The following is a 26600-nucleotide window of genomic DNA, read 5'->3' as shown; positions in this document are numbered from 1 at the left end:
GTATTACATCAAACATACACAGTAATTTCTACAAATTAATTTTTACTCTGCTAATGTAGCTTACTTTGCTTTCTAAATCTTTCCATAATAAACTTTACCATAAATAAATTACAATTTCTAGTTTTTATTATTTTGGGGGGGGTGTGTGTGTGTGATCATAAAAATTCAGGTAGGCTCCGAAAGAGGTTTTATCCTACTTTTCCAAAATCAACAAGTAATGGAAAATATTAAATGGGAACATTTTACTTATAGAAACTACGTATTTGAAAGATGTGAAAAGGTCTCCGATTACGAGAAAGTGATAGGAAGTTCTTTGTAAATTATAATTTTAGAATCACTGCAGTTGAATAAATTCTCAAAGGCAGGGGTAATTTTTAACAAAGAACAGTCTAATCTATACATTTAAATTCTTTTTTCGTAAAAAGCTAAGGGTTGGACATAAATGACAAACATTTAACATTATTTGGTAAAAAGTGCATTAAGGGTTGTAATTTTCTACCAAAGGAAGTTTGTCAGACTTCAGTCCGATGTGGGACCTACTTCTCCCTGAATTAAACAGCTCCTTTAACAGCACATTGAGCCCTTTATACCAAATAATTTTTCCTGTTAAAGGAAAAGAGGAAATCTAGTGTGCGTTCAATTTACAAATGAGACTGGATATTTTCCACAAAGAATTTTCATTAGTAACTGAATGATGAGGATTTTAAAAGACCAAAATGTATCCACCTATTAAAAAAATGGTACAGTCAGCACTCTCTTATTAATAAATTTAATAAGGAAGTTACCCTCGTAACTGAAGTTCTTCAATTTTTAGAAGTCTTTAAATTTTTTCTCTATGTCAGAATTATTTTTATAAATGGTGAAGTGTTAATTACTTTTATGTTACAAATGAGTAGCTGGTATTACTACTATAAGGTGCACTTTTTTCAAATTAATGCAACAAATTTGGGGCAATTACTCACATGGAAATTGTCCACAGAAAGATTTTCTGTAATGGTTCTTCAAGAAAAAACTTCTGTAGTACACTTAAGGTCTGATACTGAGCTCAAATTTAGTCTGAGGTGTATACTGACTGCATTTTGAGGTATCTTCACTATAAATAGTCATATTACAGTTATTACCACTATCTGAACTTGCCACTCTCATAAAGACACTCACAGGTAAAATCTGGTGTTCTTAAAAAAAGTGCTATTAGTGTTGAGAAATCAAGGTGTTCCTGTGTTTGAAATTGCGTACTTCTGAACATGTAAAAATGTTTATGGAATAAAAAGAACTAAAAGATGTTGTCTCATTAAGAAATACTACTTAGAAGTTTCTGCTAAGAAATCCCTGTGAATGAAATCATCCAATGTGCAAATTTGTTGACAGAGAAAATCCTCTCTGAGCTATCATAGGACAAAACACGTAGATTGATTCGCTTCTGAACTCTGAGAGCTGCCTTAAATTTAACTTTCTAAACACAAAGTTGCTTACATCTTCAGCAAAATTACATTTTATTTGTAGGTGGTTCTTTATCTTTGCCTGTAACATTCGGTGCAATCTGAAATTTAATGCACTAGAATAAATAACCAGCAAAGACTATTTCAAATCTCTGTTTCTGCAGGCCCCATGAAAACTTCTCCCCGCGGGAGAAAAACTGACATAATTTCATCCCGTCTGTTTGCTCTGAAGGTGAGCCTAGACTGTCTGCTGCCTCATAAACACACACTGAATACTGTTCTCTTTTTTTTTTCCAGAAGCAACGAAATACCTCTCGGTGAGAGAGTATTTTGTTTTTCGAATGCATATAAGAAGTCACCACTCAAGAATATCAGAAAGATGTATATACACACAGACCAGAATGTTCTTGTTCTCACCAGGGCCTCTTACCTTCATTTTCTGTATTGGCTGGCACCGAGTCGACCCCAAAAGGATGCCAGGGTTGGAGATCGTCCAGGCCGAACTCCCCATTCACGGGAAGAAGCTCCACGGTGGTTTTCGTTTCTGTCAAAGACGGCATGAGGGCATCGTTTCCGTAACTGATTCTTGGTTCACTGATCATGTTGGCCAAGACGTCATCCGAGTAGTTCTGCTCTTTCTGAAGCAGCTCATCTAAACAGAACAGAGCCGTATGTATGGTGGGTCACAGCAACACGCAGGACTGCCGCAGGGGCTACCATTTCCTGTCAGCCAGACGCAACCTGAACTGCTCTGCACACACGACCTCATGCACAGCCAGGAGGTGGGTACCACCGTCGGCTCCATCTGACAGATGTGAAAACTGAGGCCTGTGGCAGCTGAGGCACTTATGTAAAACCACAGCAAGTGCCCAAGGCAGGATGTGAGCCGAGAGAGATTGGCTGCCACCTAGGCTGTGGCTTCTGAACGGCTGTACCACTCCTCCCCACGATGAAGGACCTCAAGAGTGAAATCTCCCCTTCCTCCTCGGACACAGGCTCTGGTATCCTGTGATCACAGGGGAATCAACAGCGTGCTCTGCTGAGCTGTGTGCCGGGACGTGGTGGCAGCGTGCAAGGGACAGTGGCCTCGCACAGATGAAGCTCTGCTGCAGCCTGCTCCGCTGGGGGCGAAACCTCCCTGCCTCCCAGCATCTGTCTTGCCCTCTCGAGCCAAATTTCCTGCCTCTTCCCGCTGCCGTTTCTCTTCAAAAAATGCTATCAGTTACCAACACCCCCTTTTTAAAGATTACTTATTTATTTGACAGAGAGAGAGAGAGCGAGCACACAAGCAGGGGGAGTGGGAGAGAGAGAAGCAGGCTCCCTGCAGAGCAGGGAGCCCGACATAGGGTTCAAACCCAGGACCCTGGGATCATGACCTGAGCCGAAGGCAGATGCTTAACAACTGAGCCACCCAGGCGTCCCTCAGTTACTCCTTTTAAAAAACGGACTAAATAAAACCAACTTTATGGAACATAATTGACTGATATAGACTCGTGAAGATTCCTACATTATACATTTCATTACTGCAATGCATTTTTACTGGAAAAGAGAGTTGGGAATATAACCTTGTACTGATTGGAATCATTGCTTTAAATACGGGGTTATAACAAGATTTGTGACTCTCCTATAATTCCACCACAGGTCACCAGGTTTTTCTGTGGAATATATTTTTTAAAATTAGACACCCACGAATAGCATGTGTGCTATTAAAAATGATAATTAATCAGAATATCTCATCTCCCAATCATACCTCTGTCAAGAGTTCACTGTATTATATATTTCAGACCAATCACTGGTTAGTATTATTGCTGCAGAAAATGAAGAAAATAAAATCAGGATTTAAATTTGATTTGTAGGGGCGCCTGGGTGGCTCAGTTGGTTAAGCGACTGCCTTCGGCTCAGGTCACGACCCTGGAGTCCCAGGATCGAGTCCTGCATCGGGCTCCCTGCTCGGCGGGGAGTCTGCTTCTCCCTCTTCCCTCCCCCCGCCATGTGCTCTCTCTCTCTTTCTCTCTCTCTCTCTCAAATAAAATCTTTTTAAAAAAATAAATTTGATTTGTAGTATTTTCCTATCATCCTTCACCATTCTCTTTAAATTGAAAAAAAATTTTTACCTGAAAAAATTCTGCTCCAACAGGTCAATTAAAACAATTTGATAGAAGAGCATTAAAGCATGAGATTAATGTCCTTCTCTGGAGCCAGTTTTATTGCGAGATACCATTTTAAATGATGAAATTCCAAGACAATCAGTCCTTCTGAAGTCTAATTGGAGTTATAATATATAGCTATTTGCTGCTGCACCATTCTAAAATTCAATATTTGATGCTTGTAATGACCTTTCCCATGCAGATGAAAGGGGCCCATTAGATTTATTCCAACTCTTTCAGGTCTTACACAGTCATGGGTAATGGCTAATAACTTAGCCAATGTCTGCTTTAATAAATTAAATGGGCATTTCTTTTATATAAATCTTATGCTTCTGACTGTTGAGCACTTACAATACTAAAGAGATGATCTTCTGGAATAATTATTGGCGCTCACACGTTCGTCTGAGAGGGAATAACCTTCACCAGCACGATCTGCTCTTGGCTCCACCTCGAGGCACGTTGGTATCTTTGTGGCATTTACTGCCACTTTCCCTCTGGAAACTCTTTCTCTCTGTCTTGCAACCTCAGTACCATGCTGGTTCCCTGTGACTTCTCCGAGGAACTCCGCTTGTTCCTTTTTTCTGATCTCTTCATCCCTATGTTTTCTTTTTGTATCTCCATCCAACTCTTTCTGCAATTTTTCATTTGGAAATCCATCCCCTCTTGAAGCTCTAAGGATGAACTGGAAATGTCTTTCCCCAGACTTCATTTCTTCCTCCCACTCTAGGTTCTATATATGTCTAAGTTTGCTGGGCCTATTAACTTACATCTCCCATGAACTTAGTATGTACGAAACTGAGCTCAAGGCCCCCTTGCTCTCCCTCCTGCCTTCTCCTGTTGTAATCATGGAAGAGCTATGATCCCAGCCACAGGTCTGAAATCTCCATAACCATCTGTAGCTCTATTTCTTTGCGTCCCATACATTACTGACAACTTGATTTTTTTTTTAAAAGATTTTTTTGACAAAATTTATTTATTTGGCAGAGAGAAACACAGCGAGACAGGGAACACAAGCAGGGGGAGTGGGAGAGGGAGAAGCAGGCTTCCAGCAGACCAGGGAGCCCGATGCGGGGCTCGATCCCAGGACCCTGGGATCATGACCTGAGCTGAAGGCAGACACTTAATAACTGAGCCACCCAGGCGCCCGACAACTGCTTTTAAAATTCCATTTCTGGATTCTCTTTTTTTTTTTTTAATTTATTTGAGAGAGAGAGACAGAGAGAGAGCATGAGAGGGGGGAGGGTCGGGAGGGTCAGAGGGAGAAGCAGACTCCCCGCCAAGCAGGGAGCCCGATGCGGGACTCGATCCCAGGACTCCAGGATCATGACCTGAGCTGAAGGCAGTCGCTTAACCAGCTGAGCCACTCAGGCGCCCCTCTGGATTCTCTTATTCATTTCTCACTCCCCCTTTCTACAATCTTCCTCCCTTGAACCATCATTACTTTCTGCCTTGATAACTGTGAAGTCTGTTGTTGTCTCTGCTCTGTTCCCCATATCTTTTTGTGATACTGAGGAATGGCTCTGCCTCATTCCAGTAACTCCCCATTCCCTACTGAATTAATCCCAAACGCTACTTTGCCAGATATTAAAGGCTCTCTGTGATCTGGGCCCACCTCATCTTTGTAGCTATGAGGCTCAAGCCCTTTGCTGTATACACCTGTGATACAGTGATTTATAATAATAAATCTATATTTGGTCTTTGTAGGCACAGAGCTCCTAAAACCCTTGAAATTTCATAGGTGATGAGAGGAATAAAGGTATCTTTTAGTTATGTTATGAAGCAACTTTTGAAAAGCCTATAGGTCACCGAAGGATGGGGGTGGTCACCAGAGGAACTAACCATGTGATCAGAGGGTTAGAACTTTCAGTCCCCCTCTGGGAGGGGAGAGGGGCTGGAGACTGAGCTCAATCGCCAATGGCCAACGATTTAATCAACGAAGTTTATGTAATGAAGCCTCTATAAAAACCAAAAGGACAGGGTTCTGGGAGCTCTGAGGTTGGTGAACACGTGGCGATGTGGGAACATGTTGAAAGCTCCCAGTCCTTTCCTACAGACTTTCCCACTTGGATGTTGCTATAATAAATCCGTAATCTAGTAAGTAAAATGTTTCCCTCTGTTCTACAAACTAATAGAACCTGAGGAGGAGGTGGATGGAACTTCTGATTTATAGCTGTGGTCATCAGAAGCACAGGTGACACCTGGACTTGCAATGGGCTGTTGGGGGCAGGGCGGTGGGAGTCTTGTAGGACTGAGCTCAGACTTTTTTTTTTTAAAGATTTTATTTATTTCTTTGACACAGAGAGAGATAGCCAGAGCAGGAACAAAAGCAGGGGGAGTGGGAAAGGGAGAAGCCAGGCTTCCTGCCGAGCAGGGAGCCCGATGTGGGACTCCATCCCAGGACCCTGGGATCATGACCTGAGCCGAAGGCAGATGCTTAATGACTGAGCCACCCAGGCGCCCCTGAGCTCATACTCTTGTGGGATCTGCACTACCTCTAGGTAAATAGTATTGGAATTGGGTTGAATTGATTGAATTCTCCAACTGGATGCTGGAGAATTGCTTGGTGGTATGGAGAAAACCCTACATATTGGAACTGGACCGACAGCTCTGTCAGACCGAGTGGCTTAGATTATCTCCAGATGGGACCAGGCATTCCCATCAGGCCACCTTTACTCTCTGTTCCTGCTACATGGGAAGATCATCTCTGCTTATTTAAATTATATGAACTTTTGAAAGATCAGCTCAAATGCCCTCTTCTCTATAACTCTACTCTTAACAACTTTATGAGGATTATGGACATTATTATTTTTATGAGACGGGAAACTGAGGCTGGGATGGATGACCGAATCTCTTTAAGATCCCATGGCCAGTGGGCGTCAGTGCTGAAGTCCCTGCTCTGGGCTGCAGAACACCCACCTCCCTGCCTGCGACCCCCACCTATCCAGCATCCACAGCCCCAGAGCAGAGCTCACTCCTGGTCTCAGCACTGCATCGCTTATTTGCAGAGTGATTATAAGCCTAACTGTTTCAGAACGTTTGTCACACTTACAGGGCTGCAAGCCGACTCAAACACCACCAGCCCTATGGAATGGTTATTGCTTTTGCACCTTTGAATAGGCATTTTCCAGGCACCGGAGCTGAAGGGAGTCCTGTACCCGTCTCAGCCCATGGCAGTAAAAAGGGTAGAGCAGGAAACAGTCACAGTGGAAAATCTTACGTCTGTACTTCATAAAATATCCAGGACATTTTGGGTTGTAGCAAATCGTGGTGCCTGCTTTTCTCTTTTATCTCTTATGCTGTTGGCAGAAAATTTCCTCCAAATGGCCACTCAAATGTTAAGCCCCATGGTAGTTAATTTTCCTGGTTTATTATATTCATGTTCAGAATATGAGAGAATGAAACATTCAAGAAATGTTACATTTTTGGCAGACTGAAAAGCACTTAGGCTTTTTTTTGGGGGGGGGGTACAAAATAGCAGAAATCCATGTTTTAACCTCAGTTTAATGCAGAAGATTTATAAACAACCATCTCTGGTTATCTCATTTGGAACAATGAAGTCTGTGTGGTTTTTAAGGGACAAAAAGCAGGCGGAAATGACAGATTATCATTCGTGGGGGTAGGATTCCATTTTGCGATCATAAAATGTCAGAAGGCAGCCAGCTACCTCTTGACATTAAGGGCTCGGGATTTTACCAAAGGCGAACACAACTGGCACCAGGCAATTCTGCCTGTGATTAAAAAAAAAAAAAAAAAAAAGCAGAGCCACATAGGATATTTCAGTGTGCATTCTTTTTTTTTTTTTTTTAAGATTTTATTTACTTATTTGACAGAGAGAGAGACAGAGAGAGAGCACAAGTAGGCAGAGTGACAGGCAAATGGAGAGGGAGAAACAGGCTCTCCGCTGAGCAGGGAGCCGGATGCGGGGCTCGATCCCAAGACCCCAGGATCATGATCTGAGCTGAAAGCAGCCGCTTAACGGACTGAGCCACCCAGGCGCCCCTTCAGTGCGCATTCTGAGTGGGGCTTTAACTTTGAATTCTGTGGTTAAGACTCACTGCACAGAAACTACACGTCTAGTATGTTTAGTGGCCCTGATGGATTACCTGTTTATCTGAATTAATTTAATATTTTACTGTGATGGCATATACTGGTGATTTCCAAAGCTTTTAAGGATCTAAATTGGCCAGCTGCTGTATTAAACTAAGACACAAGGTTCATTTCTTCCCTAAGACTCTCTTTTTTCCTTTCTAAGAGCTACTTCTTATTGCCCAGAATTACAGCAGCCATCTCTGGAGTTAAATTTATATTCTGTAATACCCAGCATACACGGGCGTTGTAGTTAGAAGTGGAAATATTTGGGTGCCTGGGTGGCTCGGTCGGTTAAGCGTCTGTCTTTGGCTCACGTTGGGATCTTGGGGCTCCACATTGGGCTCCCTGCTCAGCAGGGAGTCTGCTTCTCCCTCTCCCTCTGCCCCTCCCCCCGTTCATGCTCTCTCTCTCTCAAATAAATAAATAAAATCTTAAAAAAAAAGAAGTGGAAATCTTTAACTGAGTTCAGGGATGGTAATCTTTAACCTACAGCTTAAACAAAACAGGGATACTGGGCGCCTGCGTGGCTCAGTCGGTTGAGCGACTGCCTTCGGCTCAGGTCATGATCCCAGGGTCCTGGGATCGAGTCCCACATCGGGCTCCCTGCTCTGCGGGGAGCCTGCTTCTCCCTCTCCCACTCCCCCTGCTTGTGTTCCCTCTCTCGCTGTGTGTCTCTCTCAAAATAAATAAATAAAATCTTAAAAACAAAAAAACAAAACAAAACAGGGATACTCAATTTCAAATATGAAACATACAGCAAACCTTGTCACCTTGCCCTTTTAAAAAGTGTGTTGAGGATTTATACCAAGCATACTTAATAGTTGTGAGAAAAAAAACACCTCACCATTTAGTTATCATAGAAAATATTTAAAATACTTTGAGGTGATGGGGATGAAGGAGTGCGGAATCACCATATTCTACACCTGAAGCTGATACCACACCATGTGTTAACTAACTGGAATTTAAATAAAAACTTACATATTTTGAAGAAAGCAGCATCAAGAGAGTCCCCCAACAGTGATATCATCTTCAAATGACTAAAATACTTTGTTTTTGTGGAAACAGTAGATTTCTATGATAGTTTGAGAGAAACGGCCCCATAAAAGGATTGCTGAATGGGAAACAGAAATTCTAGATCATCTGTCTAACATGCCTCTTTAAATTATTAATCCACTACCCAAACTCCTTTTAAAATTTTAACGGCTGTATTTTAGGTTTCAAGAAAATATAGTTTGTAAACATTAAATCAGTTCTCTTTTACAAGCCTTAGTTACAATCACTGAACTATCTCTTCCACCTTTTAAATGTGTTTGGGGTGGGGAGGGAAGTCTCAGCCTTTTCCTCTGTAACACACAGCTATTAAAGGTCTGATTTGGAGACGGGCATCTCCTAGGCTTGCTGGTTTTTCTCTTCATAGGATTGAAACTGCACTGCTATGCTTGTTTATTTTTTTTCCTATTTTCTGATTCTTCTGGTTCCTGCTGGTAAAATATGTGCTTATCTGTAGCCTCTCCCCAAAACGGAAATTTCTTTTCAACTTTGTCTATCAGGGGATTCTCATATGACTCATTCTTACCTCTCTCTTTTTTAAAATAAATCATAATTTAAAGGTTTCTCTATGGTGACCTGTCCATTTCTGTTTTCACAAATCGTATCTTTTTAATAAATATTTGCTTCTGCATCTGAAAGAACTGAAGGGTTACACCTCTGTGCAATGCACCCCCCCCAACCCCGCTCCCGGCAACCGCCACGGCTGCATTGGGAGTATCTATAAAAGGGGTGCAATTTTTCCCTGATCAAGAAGCTCCACTATGAATCCGCTGTCATCCATTCTAGGCATTTTGCCCACACCAGGCCTATGAGATCAGATTTAATTTCCCAAACACAGTTCTGTGCACGTCTGATTCATGGCTCAGCACACAAATGTCACGCTGGTTCATTATACTGAACGTTGCCACGGTCTCTGAAGCTCCCTAAGGCTCGCATTCCTCATCCATAGAATTGGAGGAGGTTGGATGGATGGTCTTAGCAGTTCCTCCACTTGGAATCCCGTTAGCTGTGCTCTTGTATGTAGGTGTCCCCCCAGAGCGAGGGAACCACAGTTTGCACACCACCGTGGTCCCCAGGTGACTCCCAAGCACGTCACAGACGAACCACTGCCAGTCTGTGCAAAGGTACTGCCACACAATGGTCTCAGTCGTCGCCTTCGTAACAGACACGAGTCTCAAATCAAGGTGTTCTGAAGGATGAGCATGGCCAGCGAGTAACAGCGCCAGAGGAAACCTGACTCCCACACACCATTAAGTCACGTTCTCAGAACCCAGCCCACTCTGAGCCTTGATACTCTCAGGCACGACAATGCTTCGGAGTCAGAAAGCCACAGGAAAGGAAAGCCTAGTTACGAATTTCCTTTTTTGCCAGAACATTTGTCAGGCAGGAAATGACACAGGAGCTGGAACAAGGAAGTGTTCAGGAAACAAGTGTTCAGACTCCGAGAAAAAGAACATGCACTTAAAAGTGTAGAGGGCACTAGAGGACACACTTCAGTGCGGTGCTCCCCACTACTGAAGACCAGTCCTCGCTGGTGACTATTTTACTTCTAATCATGGACTTACCTATAGTTCAATGGAGCAGAAGCAGTTTATTTTTATCTTTTTTGGTGGGGAAAAGAGAAAGAAGGGGTGAGGGGCAGAGGGAGTTTTTTTTTTTTTTTAAGATTTATTTATTTATTCTGGGGGGGGAGAGAGAGAGTGAGCATGATGGGGGGAGGGGCAGAGGGAGACAGAGAATCCTCAAGCAGACTCCCCACTGACCGTGGAGCCTGACGCAGGGCTTGACCCCAGGACGCTGAGATCATGACCTGAGCTGAAATTAAAAGTCGGACACTGAAGCTGTATTACAAAGCTGTAATCATCAAGACAGTATGGTACTGACACAAAAACAGACACATAGATCAATGGAAAAGAACAGAGAGCCCAAAAATGGACCCTTAACTCTATGGTCAAATAATCTTCGACAAAGCAGGAAAGAATATCCAATGGAAAAAAGCCAGTCTCTTCAACAAATGGTGTTGGGAAAATTGGACAACCACATGTGGAAGAATGAATCTGGACCACTTTCTTATGCCATATACAAACATAAACTCAAAATGGGTGAAAGACCTAAATGTGAGATAGGAATCCATCAAAATCCAAGAGGAGAACACAGGCAGCAACCTCTTTGACCTCAGCTGCAGCAACTTCTGGCTAGACATGTCTCCAAAGCAAGGGAAACAAAAGCAAAAATGAACCACTGGGACTTCATCAAGATAAAAAGCTTCTGCACAGCAAAGGAAACAGTCAACAAAACCAAAAGACTACCGACAGAATGGGAGAAGATATTTGCAAATGACGTATCAGATAAAGGGCTAGTATCCAAAATCTATAAAGAACTTATCAAACTCAACACCCCAAAACCAAAAAAATCCAGTCAAGAAATGGGCAGAAGACATGAACAGACATTTCTCCAAAGAAGACATACAAATGGCCAACAAACACATGAAAAATTGCTCAATATCACTTGGCATCAGGGAAATACAAATCAAAACCACAATGAGATACCCCCTCATGCCAGTCAGAATGGCTAAAATTAACAAGACAGGAAACAAAAGAGGATGTGGAGAAAGGGGAACCCTCCTACACTGTGGGTGGGAAGGCAAGCTGGTGCAGCCACTCTGGAAAACAGTATGGAGGTTCCTCAAAAAGTTGAAAATAGAGCTACCCTACGACCCAGCAACTGCACTACTAAGGATTTACCCAAAGGATACAAACACAGTGATCCAAAGGGGCACCTGCACCCCAATGTTTATAGCAGCAATGTCCACAAGAGCCAAAATATGGAAAGAGCCCAGACGTCCATCGATAGATGAATGGATAAAGAAGAGGTGATGTGTGTATACACACACACACACACACACACAGTGGAATCAAAAAGAATGAAATCTTGTCATTTGCAATGACGTGGATGGAACTAGAAGGTATTATGCTAAGTGAAAGAAGTCAGTCAGAGGAAGACAAATACCGTATGATTTTAGTCGTATGTGATTTTAGTCAAAGACAAATACCATATGATTTTAGTCAATCAAGTCATCTTGATTTAAGAAACAAAACAGATGAACAGATGGGAAGGGAAAGGAAAATAAAATAAGATGAAAATAGAGAGGGAGGCAAACCATAAGAGACGTTGAACTCTAGGAAACAAATGGAGGAGAGGAGGTGGGTGGGGGGATGGGGTAACTGGGTGATGGGCATTAAGGAGGGCACTTGATGTAATGAGCACAGGGTGCTATACGCAATTGATGAAGCACTAAATTCTACCCCTGAAACTCATAATATACTATATGTTAACTAAATTGAATTTAAATAAAGAATTAAAAAAAAAAGAGTTGGACGCTTAACCGACTGAGCCACCCAGGTGCCACCCTATCAATGGAGCAGAAGCTGTTTAAAATGCCGATTTGGGGGAGAACCTATGTGGTCTTCAAGTGATTACTGCACATGGCTGGGATGTCTTGATCTGTGTGTGACTCATGGGACAGCCATAGTGTGGCGCTATGACATCGCAAAAGCATGAGATCAACTGTACAAAGACACCTTCCACTTCTGTGGCTTTTTCAAGTCCATTAGCTCATTTGATACCCACAACAATCGTTACCGTGGGATTCCTACTCCATTGACAGTTGAGCAAACGGGGACATCCCTTTTGAGAAATACAGTTATCAAGTGGCAGAATTGGGATCTGAACCCAAGGATGCTGATTCCTAGTCCAAACATTTTCACTGTTCCATGAAAAATTTTATTTTATGGCTGACATGGTTACTTGATTAGTGACTGATATTATAGAAATATATACACATCTATCATCACAAGCATCCTGTTTCTCATTTTTTTGATAGATTTGGAAAACTGATGGATTCAGTGATTATCTTTTTTTCTTTTTTTTCATAAGAAGGAACCAAGGTAAGAGACTTTCGCCATGGGCCAAAGTCACAGAGCTTCTTGACAGTGGAGGAGCAGGGCTGAAAAGCCAGGTGGTTCCCAGCTGCACAACCATGCACTGCTCCCTACTCTAAGGGAGGCCTTACGTGTCACCTCCATTTGGACAGCCCACCCTCAAAGTATTTTCCCCTCTGAACACCCACCTCCCCCACATCTTTAGATTTGCCTTTCTCTGGAAGATTTACATAAATATGATAGCTATGTGAACTGTCATGAGGTTTCACCAATTCTGAGTCAAACTGGATAATGCAGACGTCTTTAGGTTTTGAGCTACGTAAATGGTTGACCAGCAGACTGACTCTGCATACTTAGTCATCCCAAATACCCCTTCTCATCGGCGGTGCAGGGACTAGAATACTTCAGCGGCCAAAAGAGAAAGAGCCGTGGAGGATGCTGCCATGTTTCCAACTTGGGAAAAAAAATTACAGACATATTAGCACCAAGTAATGCTGTTCCACAAATCTAGTTTTTATTTTGATCTCCAGAAAACTGGGTCAGTCCTCTCATTTTTAGCCACACTACCGATCTTGAGAATCTCTCATAGTCTCTAAATTCAGACTTCACCTTTGAATCTGGGTTTATTTTTCTTTAGTAGATTCTGGGGGCACAGATTTTAAATGAAGCATGCTTTGTCCATTCATGGTAACAGACTGTCCCTGGAGGACACACAAACATGGCTGCACATCACTTGTGAGAATATTCCCTATCCCAAGTCACATCTCCTGAAGTATCACTTGTCTAGCTTACGACTAAGGGTATGAGGAAGTCCCTTTTCATTGTAGACAAATTTCCTCTCGACTTTCAACCAACAGAGATCAAACAACTTAGATCTACCAATGGCATCAGTCAGAAATCAAGATAAAAGTCAGTCCGTCTCCCTGGCATCTAAAAACAGATTAAAGCATTTCTTCTTCATGTTTACTTGTAGTTTTTGTGCCAGTGTTGTGATCCTATTTCCAACTACCTTAGGAATCTTGGTCCTGCCTGGGTGGTTGGCAGTCTAAGCAATCCTGAAGGGAAAAACCCTTCTAAAGTGTAGACCACAAACCAAACTTACATATTACAGAGAGAATCTCTGCAAGCATGCTGTGTTGAGGTGATATTTTGCATATGTAAGTAAGTGTCTTCGTTTTGAGGAAACACACCATGAAGAATTTAGGGGTAAAGGGCCAATATATCTGTAAGTCACTCTCAAAAAAAGAAGTTTTATGCAATATTTTCAGACTCTCCTTTAAGTCTGGAATTCTATTAAAGTAAGAAGCTCACACTGTGGCACTAACACCGTGGTGCCAGATTTAACCTGCGTCTATCTGGAAGTTTCCTCTGGTCGATAAATACAGGGAAAATGCATATCTGACCATTAACGTAAGCAGATAAAACTACACGTCCTCTGCAAAGTAAAATAAAAACGAATACAAATTTTGATGACTCCTCTCCCTTAAACATCAATCATCTCATGTGATTTTTCAGGCGAGGAAACGCTTGTTCCTTCACATACTAGAGGAAAAACTGCCTCTCTTGGGCTAGTTGAGAGACGTGCACTTTTACTGTTAAACTGAAGGAGTTTCAAAGTATTTAGGATTATGAGGAATCTTCTCTTCGAACCGGTCTTTAAGAGAGCCTGGGGGCACCTGGGTGCTCAGTCAGTTAAACATCTGCCTTTAACTCCCTGCTCGGCCGGGGGTCTGCTTCTCCCTCTGACACTTCCCCTCTCATGCTCTCTGTCTCCCATTCTCTCTCTCAGATAAATAAATAAAGTCTTAAAAACAAAACAAAACAAAAAACCCCCCCAAAAAACATCTGCCTTTAGCTCAGGTCATGATCCCAGAGTCCTGGGATTGGGCCCCTCGTCAGGTTCTCTGCTCAGCAGGGAGTCTGCTTCTCCCTCTCCCTCTGTTCCTCCCCTGCTCATGCTTTCTTTCGCTCTCTCAAATAAATAAAGAAAGAAAGTCAGTCTTTAATAAATAAATAAAAAGAGCCTAACCCCTCTAGCATAAGCGAGGACTTCACCGTGCTTCCTCTTTTATATAAAAATGTGACATTTGGTAGTAATTACAAGAATAACACAAATTCGGTGCAAAAAAAAAATGCAGAAAACAAAAGAAATCATGATACTTCACTTGCGATCCCACCACCAAGACAGCCAAGAGTCATGTTGCCTTTCTTTTTAATAGTCTTTTTTTAAAATAGTTTTGCTCTTTACAGGATTATTTCAAATCTTTGATCGCTACTTTATCATCTAATTGTTAGGACTGTGGTTATGGAGGCAGCATTGTGTGAGGCTGCTGGAGGGGGCGGGGTGGCGCTTGGAATTGGACCCATCAGGTCTGAGGACATAGACATGGAGGCACGGGGATGAATCTCCCTCCGGTTTCATTTTTCTGGTAGGCTCTTCTGCATAGCTGGGGCAGGTTTTGTTTGCTTTCCAACAAAACCTGGGGTTTGCTCTATCGGGGGTCAGTATCACATTTCATTTTTTAAAAACTGCTAGTGCTTTCAGTGAGGACAAGGAAGTAAAATGAGAAAGGTTATTTTTTGAAAAGATACTGAAACCACAGTTTTACGGCTCTTGCATTTTTATAAAGGCCAAGTCATTCTGGCAACTGCACACAATCTGAGCTCATACTTGCCTGGAGCCTTCGCTGCTGGTGGCAGGGTGTTCTGAGCATCCACCCATAACATCCCCTTCTTTCCACCTGAGCTCAGAATCAATTAAGAGGGGACAAGTGGAGATGAAAACAACACCTTTACTTTCGATGAAGGCCAGGCCCTTATTAACCCACATGATGCTTTCTTTGGGGAGTGAGTCACATATAGGGCACGTTGGCCTGTCACTGCACACAGGAGAGGGAGTCTGAGGGATGCCCCTACAACCGTGTCCTGTCCAACCTGCACAGTGTAAGCGGTGATCCTGTCTGATGGCACCCTTTCCCAGACTTGTGAGAGATGCCTTTCTTGCTCGGGTAAGAGATACCCTGGCGGTGGACCAAGGGAATGGGACACAGTGCCCCTCTCAAGAGCTAGCAATCATTCTCTGCTGTACGCTGAAGAAAGTGCATTCTAATTGACTCATACCCAGTAAATACTTCTTTGATGGAATTCTATATTTACAAGGCTGTAAAGTAAGGCATGTTAGCTCATGGTAGAAAGTACGATTTTCAACATTCATAAATAGTTAATTTCACTCAAAGAGCCTAAAGATTTATGCTGACAGTTATAACGGTAATAGGCAAGTGTGGATAAGATCAGTGCAAATACACACACACACACACGTCTCATGAGACGAGGCAGGAAGAGATCCTGTTCCTGTGGACAGCACAGCATGTCTGTATACATGATAGCTCATTTGAAATGCATGTTTATGCAGATCAAAAAAACCCACGTTAGTCCTCCATGTTCTTCTGCACACTGACCTATTTAGGTTCTCTTTAACACAAAAATTCGCTCTGTACTAAACATTTCTAGAACAGCGATGGTCCTTCCTCTTCCGATTAGCTGACGTGAACGATCACTCAACAACGTATGGGGAAACCAAGCCTGGAGATGGAAAATGCTTGGCATCTGGGACTTGGAGACAGATGGAAAGTGTCTGTCTTAGGGAAGCATTAACAGTGCAGAGGAGTGGGGAAGCTGAAAGAACTCACCTGAAGGAAGATAATTGGAAGCCAAGAACACTAAAAGCATTTTATCATTAATTAATGAGCTCGTTCATTTACTACCTGTTGAGCAATCCCATCCTCTTTCAGGCCACTGCAGGAAATAGCTAAGGCAATTTTTTTCTTTTTTTCTTTTTTTCAATGTTTTATTTATTTATTCATGAGAGAGAGAGAGAGAGAGGCAGAGGGAGAAGCAGGCTCCCCGCCTAGCAGGGAGCCTGATGCGGAACTCGATCCCAGGACCCTGGGATCATGACCTGAGCCGAAGGCAGAGGCTTAACCATCTGAGCCACCCAGGCGCCCCAAGGCAATTTCTTTATACTCAGAGCTCATGGCCTAGAGGAAAGATGGGCACAAAAGTAATTCCCTACAGGTGCTACGGGAAGGGGTACGGACCGAGCGAGAAAGAAAAAAGAGCGGGATTAACATAAGAATAAAAAAAAAAAAAGAAAGAAAAAAGAGCGGATTTTCCGGCGGGAGACCGTGAGTGTTGTTGCTCCAGAGGAGAGACTGCTGTCCTGGGAGATTCAAGTGCTCGCACCGAGGGATAGAGAAGGGGCTACTACCCAAAGGTTGGGGCTTTTTGTCACAAGGGAAGTATAAAGAAGCAGCTTAGATAGAAGCCAGGGGCTTTGGTTTGTGGAACAAAGAGAGAGGAACATGCTGAGTAGGTGTGTACAATGCATAAAATCCAGCATATGGGAATTCTCTAGGCTCTGCCGATACTTGCAGTTCATTTACAGGTAAACTGTAAAGAAAAGAAAGGCATGGAGGGGACACCTGGGGATTATAAGATACTTGAGAGACATGTCAACATTAAAAACGGGGGCAGGCTGTACACTAGAATGATAAAACCAGAAAGATTTTTAAGGAAGTGATACAAGGAAGAACAGTGCTATTCTGATGGGGGAGGGGAGGCAGAGGTTGTGAATGGGATGGGGCTGAGGAGCTACTGGGGGGAGTTATGAATATTTTTATTCTTTTTTTTAATATTTTATTTATTTATTTGAGAGAGAGAGAGGAGGGTGGGGAGAGGCGGGGGGGGGGGGAGAGAGAAAGAGAGAGAGAGAGAGAGAGAGAGAGAGAGAGAGAGAAGCAGGATCCTTGCTGATCGGGAAGCCTGATGCAGGGCTCGACCCCAGGACCCTGGAGAACACGACCTGAGCTGAAGGCAGACATTAACTGACTGAGCCACCCAGGCACCCCTCATATTTTTATTCTTAACTGGAGCTATGTCTATCAGAAGAGCAGATGTGGGGGAGAAAGACAAGTTCTCCTCAGACATGTTTGCGATATCCCAACATATCATGGCCACTTGAAATGTAAGCCTCGAGAGCTCATGTCCATGTGGACACAGCCCAAGAAGAAGCATTGATAGGAAAATGGGAATTCTCCAGATTGTAGCAGAATTTTGCAGGTGTTTGGGGGAAAAGCCCATACTAGAATCCCCAAAAGGGGTTTATCGTATACTGAATTCTGTTGGATAATAAACATGCCACCCACCCACAATGTCCCAGCTAAAAATCCTTTACAGTGTCGAACTGGAGTGCTTGACAATAACATCAGGTAGGTAGCTATTGTTAAGAACTACAAGAAGCAACCTATTTCTTATCCAAATAGATGGTTATAGGTCTTTTTCCCCCTTACATTACTTCCATATCAACATCCATTAGATGTTTAAAAAAAAAAAATCAACCTCATTTTTTTATTCTGCAAAGAACAAAGAGAAAATTGTGTAGGAGATGAAACATAAAGTAGACCCAACGTTTTTGCTCATTTAACTTCGGATATGCTTTCCTTTTAGGCAATGATGAAGTGAGATGGGCCAGCTCTGCTTTCAAGTTACCTAGTGAACCATGAATCCTGGTACCAGGTGGATTCTATTGAGCATGTTGGAAAATTAGCCCGGATGGCCACTTTCCCACCTGCCTGAGACAACCGCCTTCCATGATGTACAGCTTGCAGCCCCACATGGGAAACCTTGCCCCGCTATTTCCTTCTTAAAACGGTTTCTAATCTCCACACTTCCTAGACCCAGCACTAGACCTCATCCAAGGCCCTGATGCTTTTCCTGTTGAAAATTTACATGGAATGCTAGTAATTTCCTTTTAAAAAAAATTGCTTAAAAATGTTATTTTCAGGGCATCTGGGTGGCTCACTTGGGTAACTGTTCAACTCTGATTTTGGCTCAGGTCATGATCTCAGGGTTCTGAGATTAAGCCCCATGTCAGGCTCCGTGCCGGGTGGGGGGCCTGCTTAAGATTCTCTTTCTCAGGGCACCTGGGTGGCTCAGTCAGTTAAGCGTCTGCCTTCGGCTCAGGTCATGATCCTAGGGTCCTGGGATTGAGTCCCGCATCAGGCTCCTTGCTCAGCGGGGAGTCTGTCACTCCCCCTGCTTATACTTTCTCTCTCTGTCAAATAAATAATTCTTAAAAAAAAAAAAAAAAAAAGATTCTCTTTCTCCATCTCCCTTTGCCCCTCTCCCCCCAACCTCTCCCTCTTTAAAAAAAAAAAAAAAAGTTATTTTCATCTCAGCATAGTTAAACCTTTCCTGTCCTCTTCTGTGCTCTCAGAACTAAAACAAAACAAAAACAAAAAAGAAACTTCACCTCAAATTATGACACATTTTATGAAAAGTTATCAGTTTGGTCTGAGATTGCTACTCTTTATATAATCAGATTTAAAAATGTAACTACCTTTCTCTGGATACATAATATTAAAACATGGCCATCTTCTAAAATATGTAATTCATTCACTTTAAAATTTAAGAGTCCTCTATACTAACTCCCATAGTGTTCCAATAGCTTTTCTTAGTGTGATGTAAGCAATCTTTATTTGAATATATTTTGAGCTTCAACCACAAATTAAAAAATGATTCACATTATGGTGCATTTATACACGTCTTTTCATCTTCCAAGCGCAGTAAACATTAATTATCCCTGGTTAATTAAAACAACCACGGTTTACAAATTTACCCATTAATCAGCCTCAAGCAAATGGAAAGCATTTAAAGCCTTTCATAATTTGAACCAATTAAATATGGAAATTATTTTTTTTTAAATGAAGAGGTCATAAATTCAAGATACGCAGCCCTTTGACTTAAATTTGATAGTGTTTTAGAAAGAAACTTGGACAGTATTTTGGATTCATCAAAATCAGGGGAAAGAAAAAATAAAACTGCTTGGTATGGGTTGAATTATGTTTTCCTTAAAGATATCTTGAAGTCCTCATCCCCAGTACCTATGAAAATGACTTGATATGGAGAGGGTCTCTGCAGATATATTCAGGTAAAGACGAGATCATACTGGACTAAGACAGGCCCTCAAGCCAATATGGAAGTAGGGGAGACCCTACTGGAGTTCAGATGAGCTCTTGATCATTTCGGAGACAGAGACAAAGGGAGAATGCTAATGTGAAGGCAAAGGCAGAGACTGGAGTATCTACGAGCCAAACAATATCCAGGATTGTCAGCGACACCAGAAGCAAGCGAAAGGAATGGAAGAGATTCTACCCTAGAGCCTTCAGAGAGCGCATGACCTTGTGGACACCTTGATTTTGACTTCTGGCCTCCAGAATGATGAAACAATACATTTCTGTTGTTTTAGGCCACCCAGTTTGTCGTAATTAGTGATGGCAGCCCTAGGAAACCAAAACACCACCTATATAAATGAATATTAACCATTTGCAAATATGATAACCATTTCTGGCTATAATCATCACATCGGAATAGAATGTGGTTTCTTCCTGAGCCCTTTACTGAACGCCAGGATAGGTAGACTGGGAAGAAGAATAAAGAACTCTATCATCTAACAGTCTCATCTAATTAGTTCAGAGATGCTTCCCCCCTGAATAGCAGCATGTGGTTCAATGGTGACCTAATGGCTCCTTCATTTCAGCAACTCTTCCCATCTAAAGAAGACACCAACCACTTTCCTTTCTTGACCATCAGTGACTGCATGCCTTACCCAGATAAGGCCAAAGGAATTTTGGATACCAGTGTCAACTCTTAAGCTCAGTGAGGAAGTGGAAGGGTTTCAGTTTCAAATACCCTGGAAACACAAAGGTTATGCCATATCCTCTCTAACAAGCCAGAAGCTGAGCTGTCCCTGGCAGCGTAATGTGTGGCAAATGCCTGGCAGGTTTCATCAGCGTAACGAAAATACCACCATCTCTAATGACAAAACAGAGTCTGCCACCATACCTCCATTCGGCAACTAAACTGAGAGAAGTTGGGACAGCTGGAGTCCATCTACAGCGCTGAGCTTATCAGTCTCAATTTAAAATTCACACTTGACCAGCTGGATCTTGAAAAAAAGATTCTGTAGCTTAAAAGTTTTTCTTTATTCTTGTATGACATATAGATGAGTGGAATAGAATATTTTATAAAGTAGCATGTTTAATAGCAACTTCAAAGTTCTCTGTGACCTTGTGGGTAAAGACAGGAGGAAAATACGGCTTCCCAAACCCAGTTATGGACTGTATCACGCTACATACTTTGTTACACTAGCTGGTCTCTCCTTCTGCTTTCACATTGGGAATATTTGGCTTTAGTCACTCAGAGACAAAATTGTGGATAAATTAGTGAAAAACAAATGTTAAAACCCCACCAAATCTTTCCAAGTGAAGTGTACGCTTTTTACATACCAAAGAGATCTTGTATTTGAAGTTCATAAAGGGGGAGTGGAGGCCGCCAATGGGAACCTAGTTCCAAAGATTTAGGGTACAGAAGCAGGAAAAATATCTTCCATGGTCTCCCCTGAGTTTCTGAAGATAAGGAACCCATGTTAACTAAGAAGATGAGGATTGAGGAAAGCCGAAGAGGGAGGATACATTGGATATATCCAAAAGCAGGGGTTAGTCAAATGTTACAGACTGAACCATGCTTCCCGCTCCCCCCCCCCCCCCAACCCAAATCATATGTTGAAGCCTTAATCCCCAATGTGACTGTATTTGGAGACAGGGCCTTTAAGGTCATTAAGGTTAAATGAGGTCATAAGGGTGAGGCCCTGTTCTAATAGGATTGGTGTCCTTTAGAAGAGGAAGAGACACCAAAGATCTCTCTCACTCTGTCAGAGAAAAGGCCATGTAGGGAGCAAGAAGGCAGCCATCCACAAGCCAAGGAGAGAGACTTCAGGAGACCCTAAACTAGTAAAGACCTGATCTTGGATTTCCAGTTTCCAGAACTGTGGAAAAAACCAAAAACCAAAAAACCAAAAAACCAAAAACCAAAAACCATTTCTGCTGCTTAAGCCGCCTGGTCTGTGGAGACACTCACTTCATCACAGCCAGATAAAAGAAAAAGCAAAGGTCAAAACAACTTTCTCCAAGGCACTTTTGTTTCTTTTTCTTTTTGTGTTTTTTTAAGAGAGATGATAGCCAAAGATGAGAGAAGTAGTATAAATTATCAAGGGGTCCCCAGGGGAATCTCTTGTACTATACCTTACGTAGAGGTGACAAGGAAGTGATTTATTTCAGAGATGACTCAGTTCAGGGTTTGAAAGTACATTTGACCTTTGGAGCTTTTCAATTTTCTTTATTTTTTTATGGCCATTTGCTAAGAAAGTTCTCACATACTCCCCTCTGCTACCTTTCTTCACTGCAGGTGGAGAGAAAGGGCCAAGTGACAATTTCCCTATGTGTCCGGGACATTTCCTGGTATGTGGTCTCTTCTCTTTGCGGAAAATGAGGAGATGGTATGTGATTTCTATGCCCAGTCACCACACAAGATACTTTAAGAAACAAAGGAATATAATTTGCTTTCCTGTGTAACCTGCAAAACACGTATACCACTGCTTAACAGAGTGAGTCGCCTCTCAGGTTTGGCACCTGGAGGTGGTGCTCAGCACACCCTTTCTTGGTGATTTTTCTGTCAATTCCCTGAGAAAGACACATTAAGCTCTCTGACAATCTGAGCTAATGCTAAGCTCTCTGACAATCCTCCAAGATTAAGCTTTTACTGTTTGTCATCTCCAATGCTGACAACTCTGAGCGTATTTTGTCAATTTTCCCTTTCACTCCTTATTAAAATAATTATCACTTTGAATTTGAAGAGAGCCTAAATGGATAACTTAAGTAAAATGTCACCATCAATAACAGCAAATGAAGAATCTACAGAGGGAAGAAAAGGTTCTGATAGAGTAGTAGATTCACAATTTCGGGAAGGAACACAAAAAGAAATTAAATGGGGGAAAACGTTATGAAAGATGACGTTTTCTGACTGCAGCCTGCTCTACGCTTGTATTACTTATTCCTTTTAGATAGAGTTAATCAACATTAATAAGCAGTTTATGGCAATCCTTTTTCATAGCTAATAAGAAGTCTTAGTTTGGATAAATAAGACCATCAGCTCTGTCACACCTAAACAAATTCTCAATGAATCTGAACTTTGAGGTTAGTAATGCCTCACTTTCACATTTTATAGTCACAGCATTAGAAATCCACGTGGCCTATTTACTAGGATATATTAATTTTCAGTGACAACAATGGCCGTTCTTCCATGTTCAAGACCAACACAAACTGTAATCTAAGGCTGTAAGAATCCTTACATTTTTGCTATTTCACATAAGCAAGACTTCTAAATATTTAAGAATCACCTGGGGAGGTAAGCAAAATGCAGCTTTCTGAAGGTCAGAGATGGGGCCCAGGAATGTGTATTTTCCACAAGAATTCCTCCATATTACTGAGCCTCGATTGGCCCCAAGAACACATTAAGAACCTATGGCTTTCAGAATAACAATTTCCACGGGGAGTGTGTTGGATGAACTCAGATGCCCTTCAAAGGCTTACAGCAACCAGACTGAGGACATCAGCAAATGCCAGGTAGTCTTTTCTGTTTATTGGCTGATGGCACAAAGCTGCAGCAATCCTGCAAAACAGTGAGGAAAGCTCAAGCTAGGAGCCATGGGTCACTCAGCTCACCACACTAGCCTGCTCCATTAGTGGGCTGTTCCAATGACTTCAAGCTCCAGCCCAGATGCACAAGGCCTTACAGAAAACCAGCACACTCAGACCCAATCTCCCACAGAGGGCTCCCAATTCTGTCCTAATGGGACTATTCTTTTAAAAAGCGTATTTGTTCAAACCCACGTACATGAAGACCTGCTCTGATTTCCGAAGGGCTCTGGCAAGACATACTGAACCCCTTGGGCCTTGGCTATTTTTATAGCACATTCACGGATGCTAATTTTGATCAAGCCACTAAGTCACCCAAAATCCTTAGGCTGAAAACTGAGAGGTTTGATTCCACTTTTCTGTTCCTTTGAAGAGGCATAGACAGCAGTGTGGATGCAGGTCCATGCCATCAAAGAGATCTAGAAAGCAAAGTCTCTTTCATATCATCACACAACATCTGACTTCCATACGGACTCCATGATAATCAACAGAGAGGCTGTTTAGGACCCCTCCTTTTTTAGTAACCGTGGTTTAGTAAATTCACAGACAGCCTTGCCGTCATTTCTCTTATAACTAAAGGAAACTTGAGATATTTCTTGAAAACAGCTTCCTCTTTCTCTTTCCCTCCTGATAACGGACATTGCCAACAGGAGTTTGGAAACTGTTCAGTCTGATGCTTAGCAGAAAATCGAGGGGCTCTTCCTGTCATTGTTACTATCCTCAAAACACTTAAATTTGGTTGGTTTGCTCCAAGTGTTTATTCTCAATATTAAAAAAAAAAAATTGCTAAGAACTTCCAGAACTCATTTTGACTGACATCAACTACCCCAATAAATAGAGAGGATAGCAATAGTGCATTAGAAAGTTATTTCCTTCCTTTTTACCAGAATTACAGAGAAACTGAGAGCTCTAGGGTGACCACAGAACTTACATAAAATCCTGGGAGAAAAAAACAGAGATGAGCTAACACGTTCACTGATTATTTAGACTGGTGGCTTAGACCATTTCCACCTAGTTTCTTGGAATGTTGCACTTCCAGCCAACATCACATATTGCTAGTTCCTTGTAACTTTAGGGGCCCTGAACCCCAAAATGAGAGAAATATAAAGAGTTGGCTGACAAGGGGATCCTGAGTCTTGTATATCATTTGTCCTTTCTTTATAGTTATTTTAAAGGTAGTAACGCTGATCAAAAAATATAAACAGGGGTGCCTAGGTGGCTCAGTCGGTTGGGCATCCGACTCTTGGTTTTGGCTCAGGTCATGATCTCAGGGTTGTGAGACTGAGGCCCGTGCTGGGCCGGAGTCTGCTTGAGATTCTCTCTTTCCCTCTCCCTCTGCCCCCACGCTTTTGTACTATTTAATCATGAGCAGTTGTGCATCATCGATGACTGCTCAGCAATTCTGTATTTCTTCCTGTGAATTGGAGCTGTTGTATTCAATGCATTAGTCAGACAGAAAGGTTCATTTAGGTTTTCATCTTAAACATTTTTTTTTGTGGCATCTAGTTTCCATCATGTGGATTTAGAATGTAACTGTGTAGGTAATACGACTGGCTCACTGGTGTGCCAGGATAGATCCTCACCGTTTATTCACTGCTCATTAAGTTAAATACACTCTAAACCAGTAGTTCCCAAAGGTTAGCATGCATCAGAGTCACCTGGACAGCTTGCTGAAAGACAGATCGCTGATCCCACCCTGGTGTTGCTGGTTCAGAAGGTCAGGGGTGGGACCAGAGAATGTGCATTTCTAACAAGTTCGCCGGGGATGCTGCTGCTGCTGGTCCAAGGACTGTTCTAACCGAAGAATTCCTTAAAGACAGGCATTTGTAATTACTTATACTTAAAAATCTCCTTCAGGAGACACAAATGCATGAGATTTGACTCATACCCTCAAAGAGCTTATACTTAGGATGTGGCTATTAGTTGATATGTACACATCAAAGCAATAGTAGACACACGTTATATGTGAAATATATGATCAGAGGGCGGGTGCTTTGTGTTAATCACAGATTTAAAAAGGGAGAGGACATGAGAGTTAGGGTTTTGAAGGAGGAAGAGGATCTCAATAGGCCAAGACTAGGCGTGGGTGCTGCAGACGGATGGAACAGGATCAGTAAATGTATCCGGGGCCGGAGGTGTACTATCAGCTTTACTGGAACATCAGGCTCGTGCAGAACAAAAGGACATAGTATCATCTGCTTTGGCTATCCACGGTTAGTTTGAGGACCAAATGAGTCTTTAAGAGAGCCCACAGCAACCAAGTACAGAAGATAAACGTACAAAAAAGACCCATAAAATCTTTTTCTTTCCTCTTCTATTCCTTCTTCTAGGTACATTTGAGTGGCAACCCATGAACTGTGCTCGCACAGTCGTGAACATGATCCCCGCCCTGGCTTGGGAGACAGCCTAATGAGGTGTATGATTTGAAGGGCTTCGGCCGTTGACATTCACAGAGCTAAAACCTTTCTGTCGGATCCCTCACAAATGACTAAGCCCTGGCTACGGATTATTACCTTATGCTTTCCGAGAAATCTGTGCTCGTCCTGCGCGGAAAAAAATCTAATGGCAATCATATACGAGAAGGGATGGCAGCTGTCATTTTTCATATGCTGGTCTGTGATTTCTAAGCAAACAGAGAGTACAAATGTGACAAAAAAATCCTGCAAAATGAACAATGCAGCTGATTTTTATGTCCTTTATAAACGCCCCAATGCTGACTTAAGTATTCAAGGGTGTTGAGTCTTTGAGCTTTGGAACCATCTTTACTGAGTCATATCTGCTCAAAGGGGCTGTTTTCAAAGAAAAGTTGTGGAAGGGGCGCCTGGGTGGTTCAGTTGGTTAAAGAATCTGCCTTCGGCTCAGGTCATGATCCCAGGGTCCTGGGATCGAGCCCCATGTCGGGCTCCCTGCTCAGTGGGGAGCCTGCTTCTCCTTCTCCCTCTTCCTGATGCTCCCCCTGCTTGTGCTCCCTCTCTCTTTCTGTCAAATAAATAAATAAAATCTTTTTTTTTTTCTTAAAGCTGAAAAATAGCTCCCTGCACCCAGTTTTGTTTAGCTTGGCCTTAGCAGGGACACAGAACAAATACCAGTGGATACAGAGACATCAGAGTGGAGTCGGTCTTCAGTCTTACCGACCAGATGTATGACACGGCACATCCTGGTTGCTCTGAGCCTATAAAACGATGCAGGTGAGCCAGCTGAAAGCTAAGGTTCCCTTCTCTAATAATCTTCAGTGAGTGATGGTGCAAGTAAGGAATGGCTGTCAGATGCTTCTACCCAATACCAAGAGACGTGGCAATCAACATCCCTCAGCTTAATGAGTGCAGCCTCCTTCCCAACTCC

General features: G+C 42.4%; 1 protein-coding gene across 8 annotated transcripts in view; it reads right to left on the bottom strand.

Annotated features, from left to right (window-relative positions):
- Positions 1-26600, bottom strand: part of APP (amyloid beta precursor protein) — a 258489-nt gene that overhangs the window by 25611 nt on the left and 206278 nt on the right. For all 8 annotated transcript variants that reach the window (XM_064579840.1, XM_064579848.1, XM_045902608.3 and 5 more), the window contains one exon: positions 1870-2091. In XM_064579840.1, the coding sequence (XP_064435910.1) occupies positions 1870-2091 (222 nt within the window). The remainder of the gene's footprint in view (positions 1-1869; positions 2092-26600) is intronic.

Source organism: Mirounga angustirostris, unplaced genomic scaffold, assembly GCF_029215605.1.
Source record: "Mirounga angustirostris isolate CCGP_5_RB_7025 unplaced genomic scaffold, mMirAng1.0.hap1 SCAF_1, whole genome shotgun sequence".
NCBI lineage: Eukaryota > Metazoa > Chordata > Mammalia > Carnivora > Phocidae > Mirounga > Mirounga angustirostris.
This window is presented reverse-complemented; position numbering and strand designations above follow the sequence as displayed.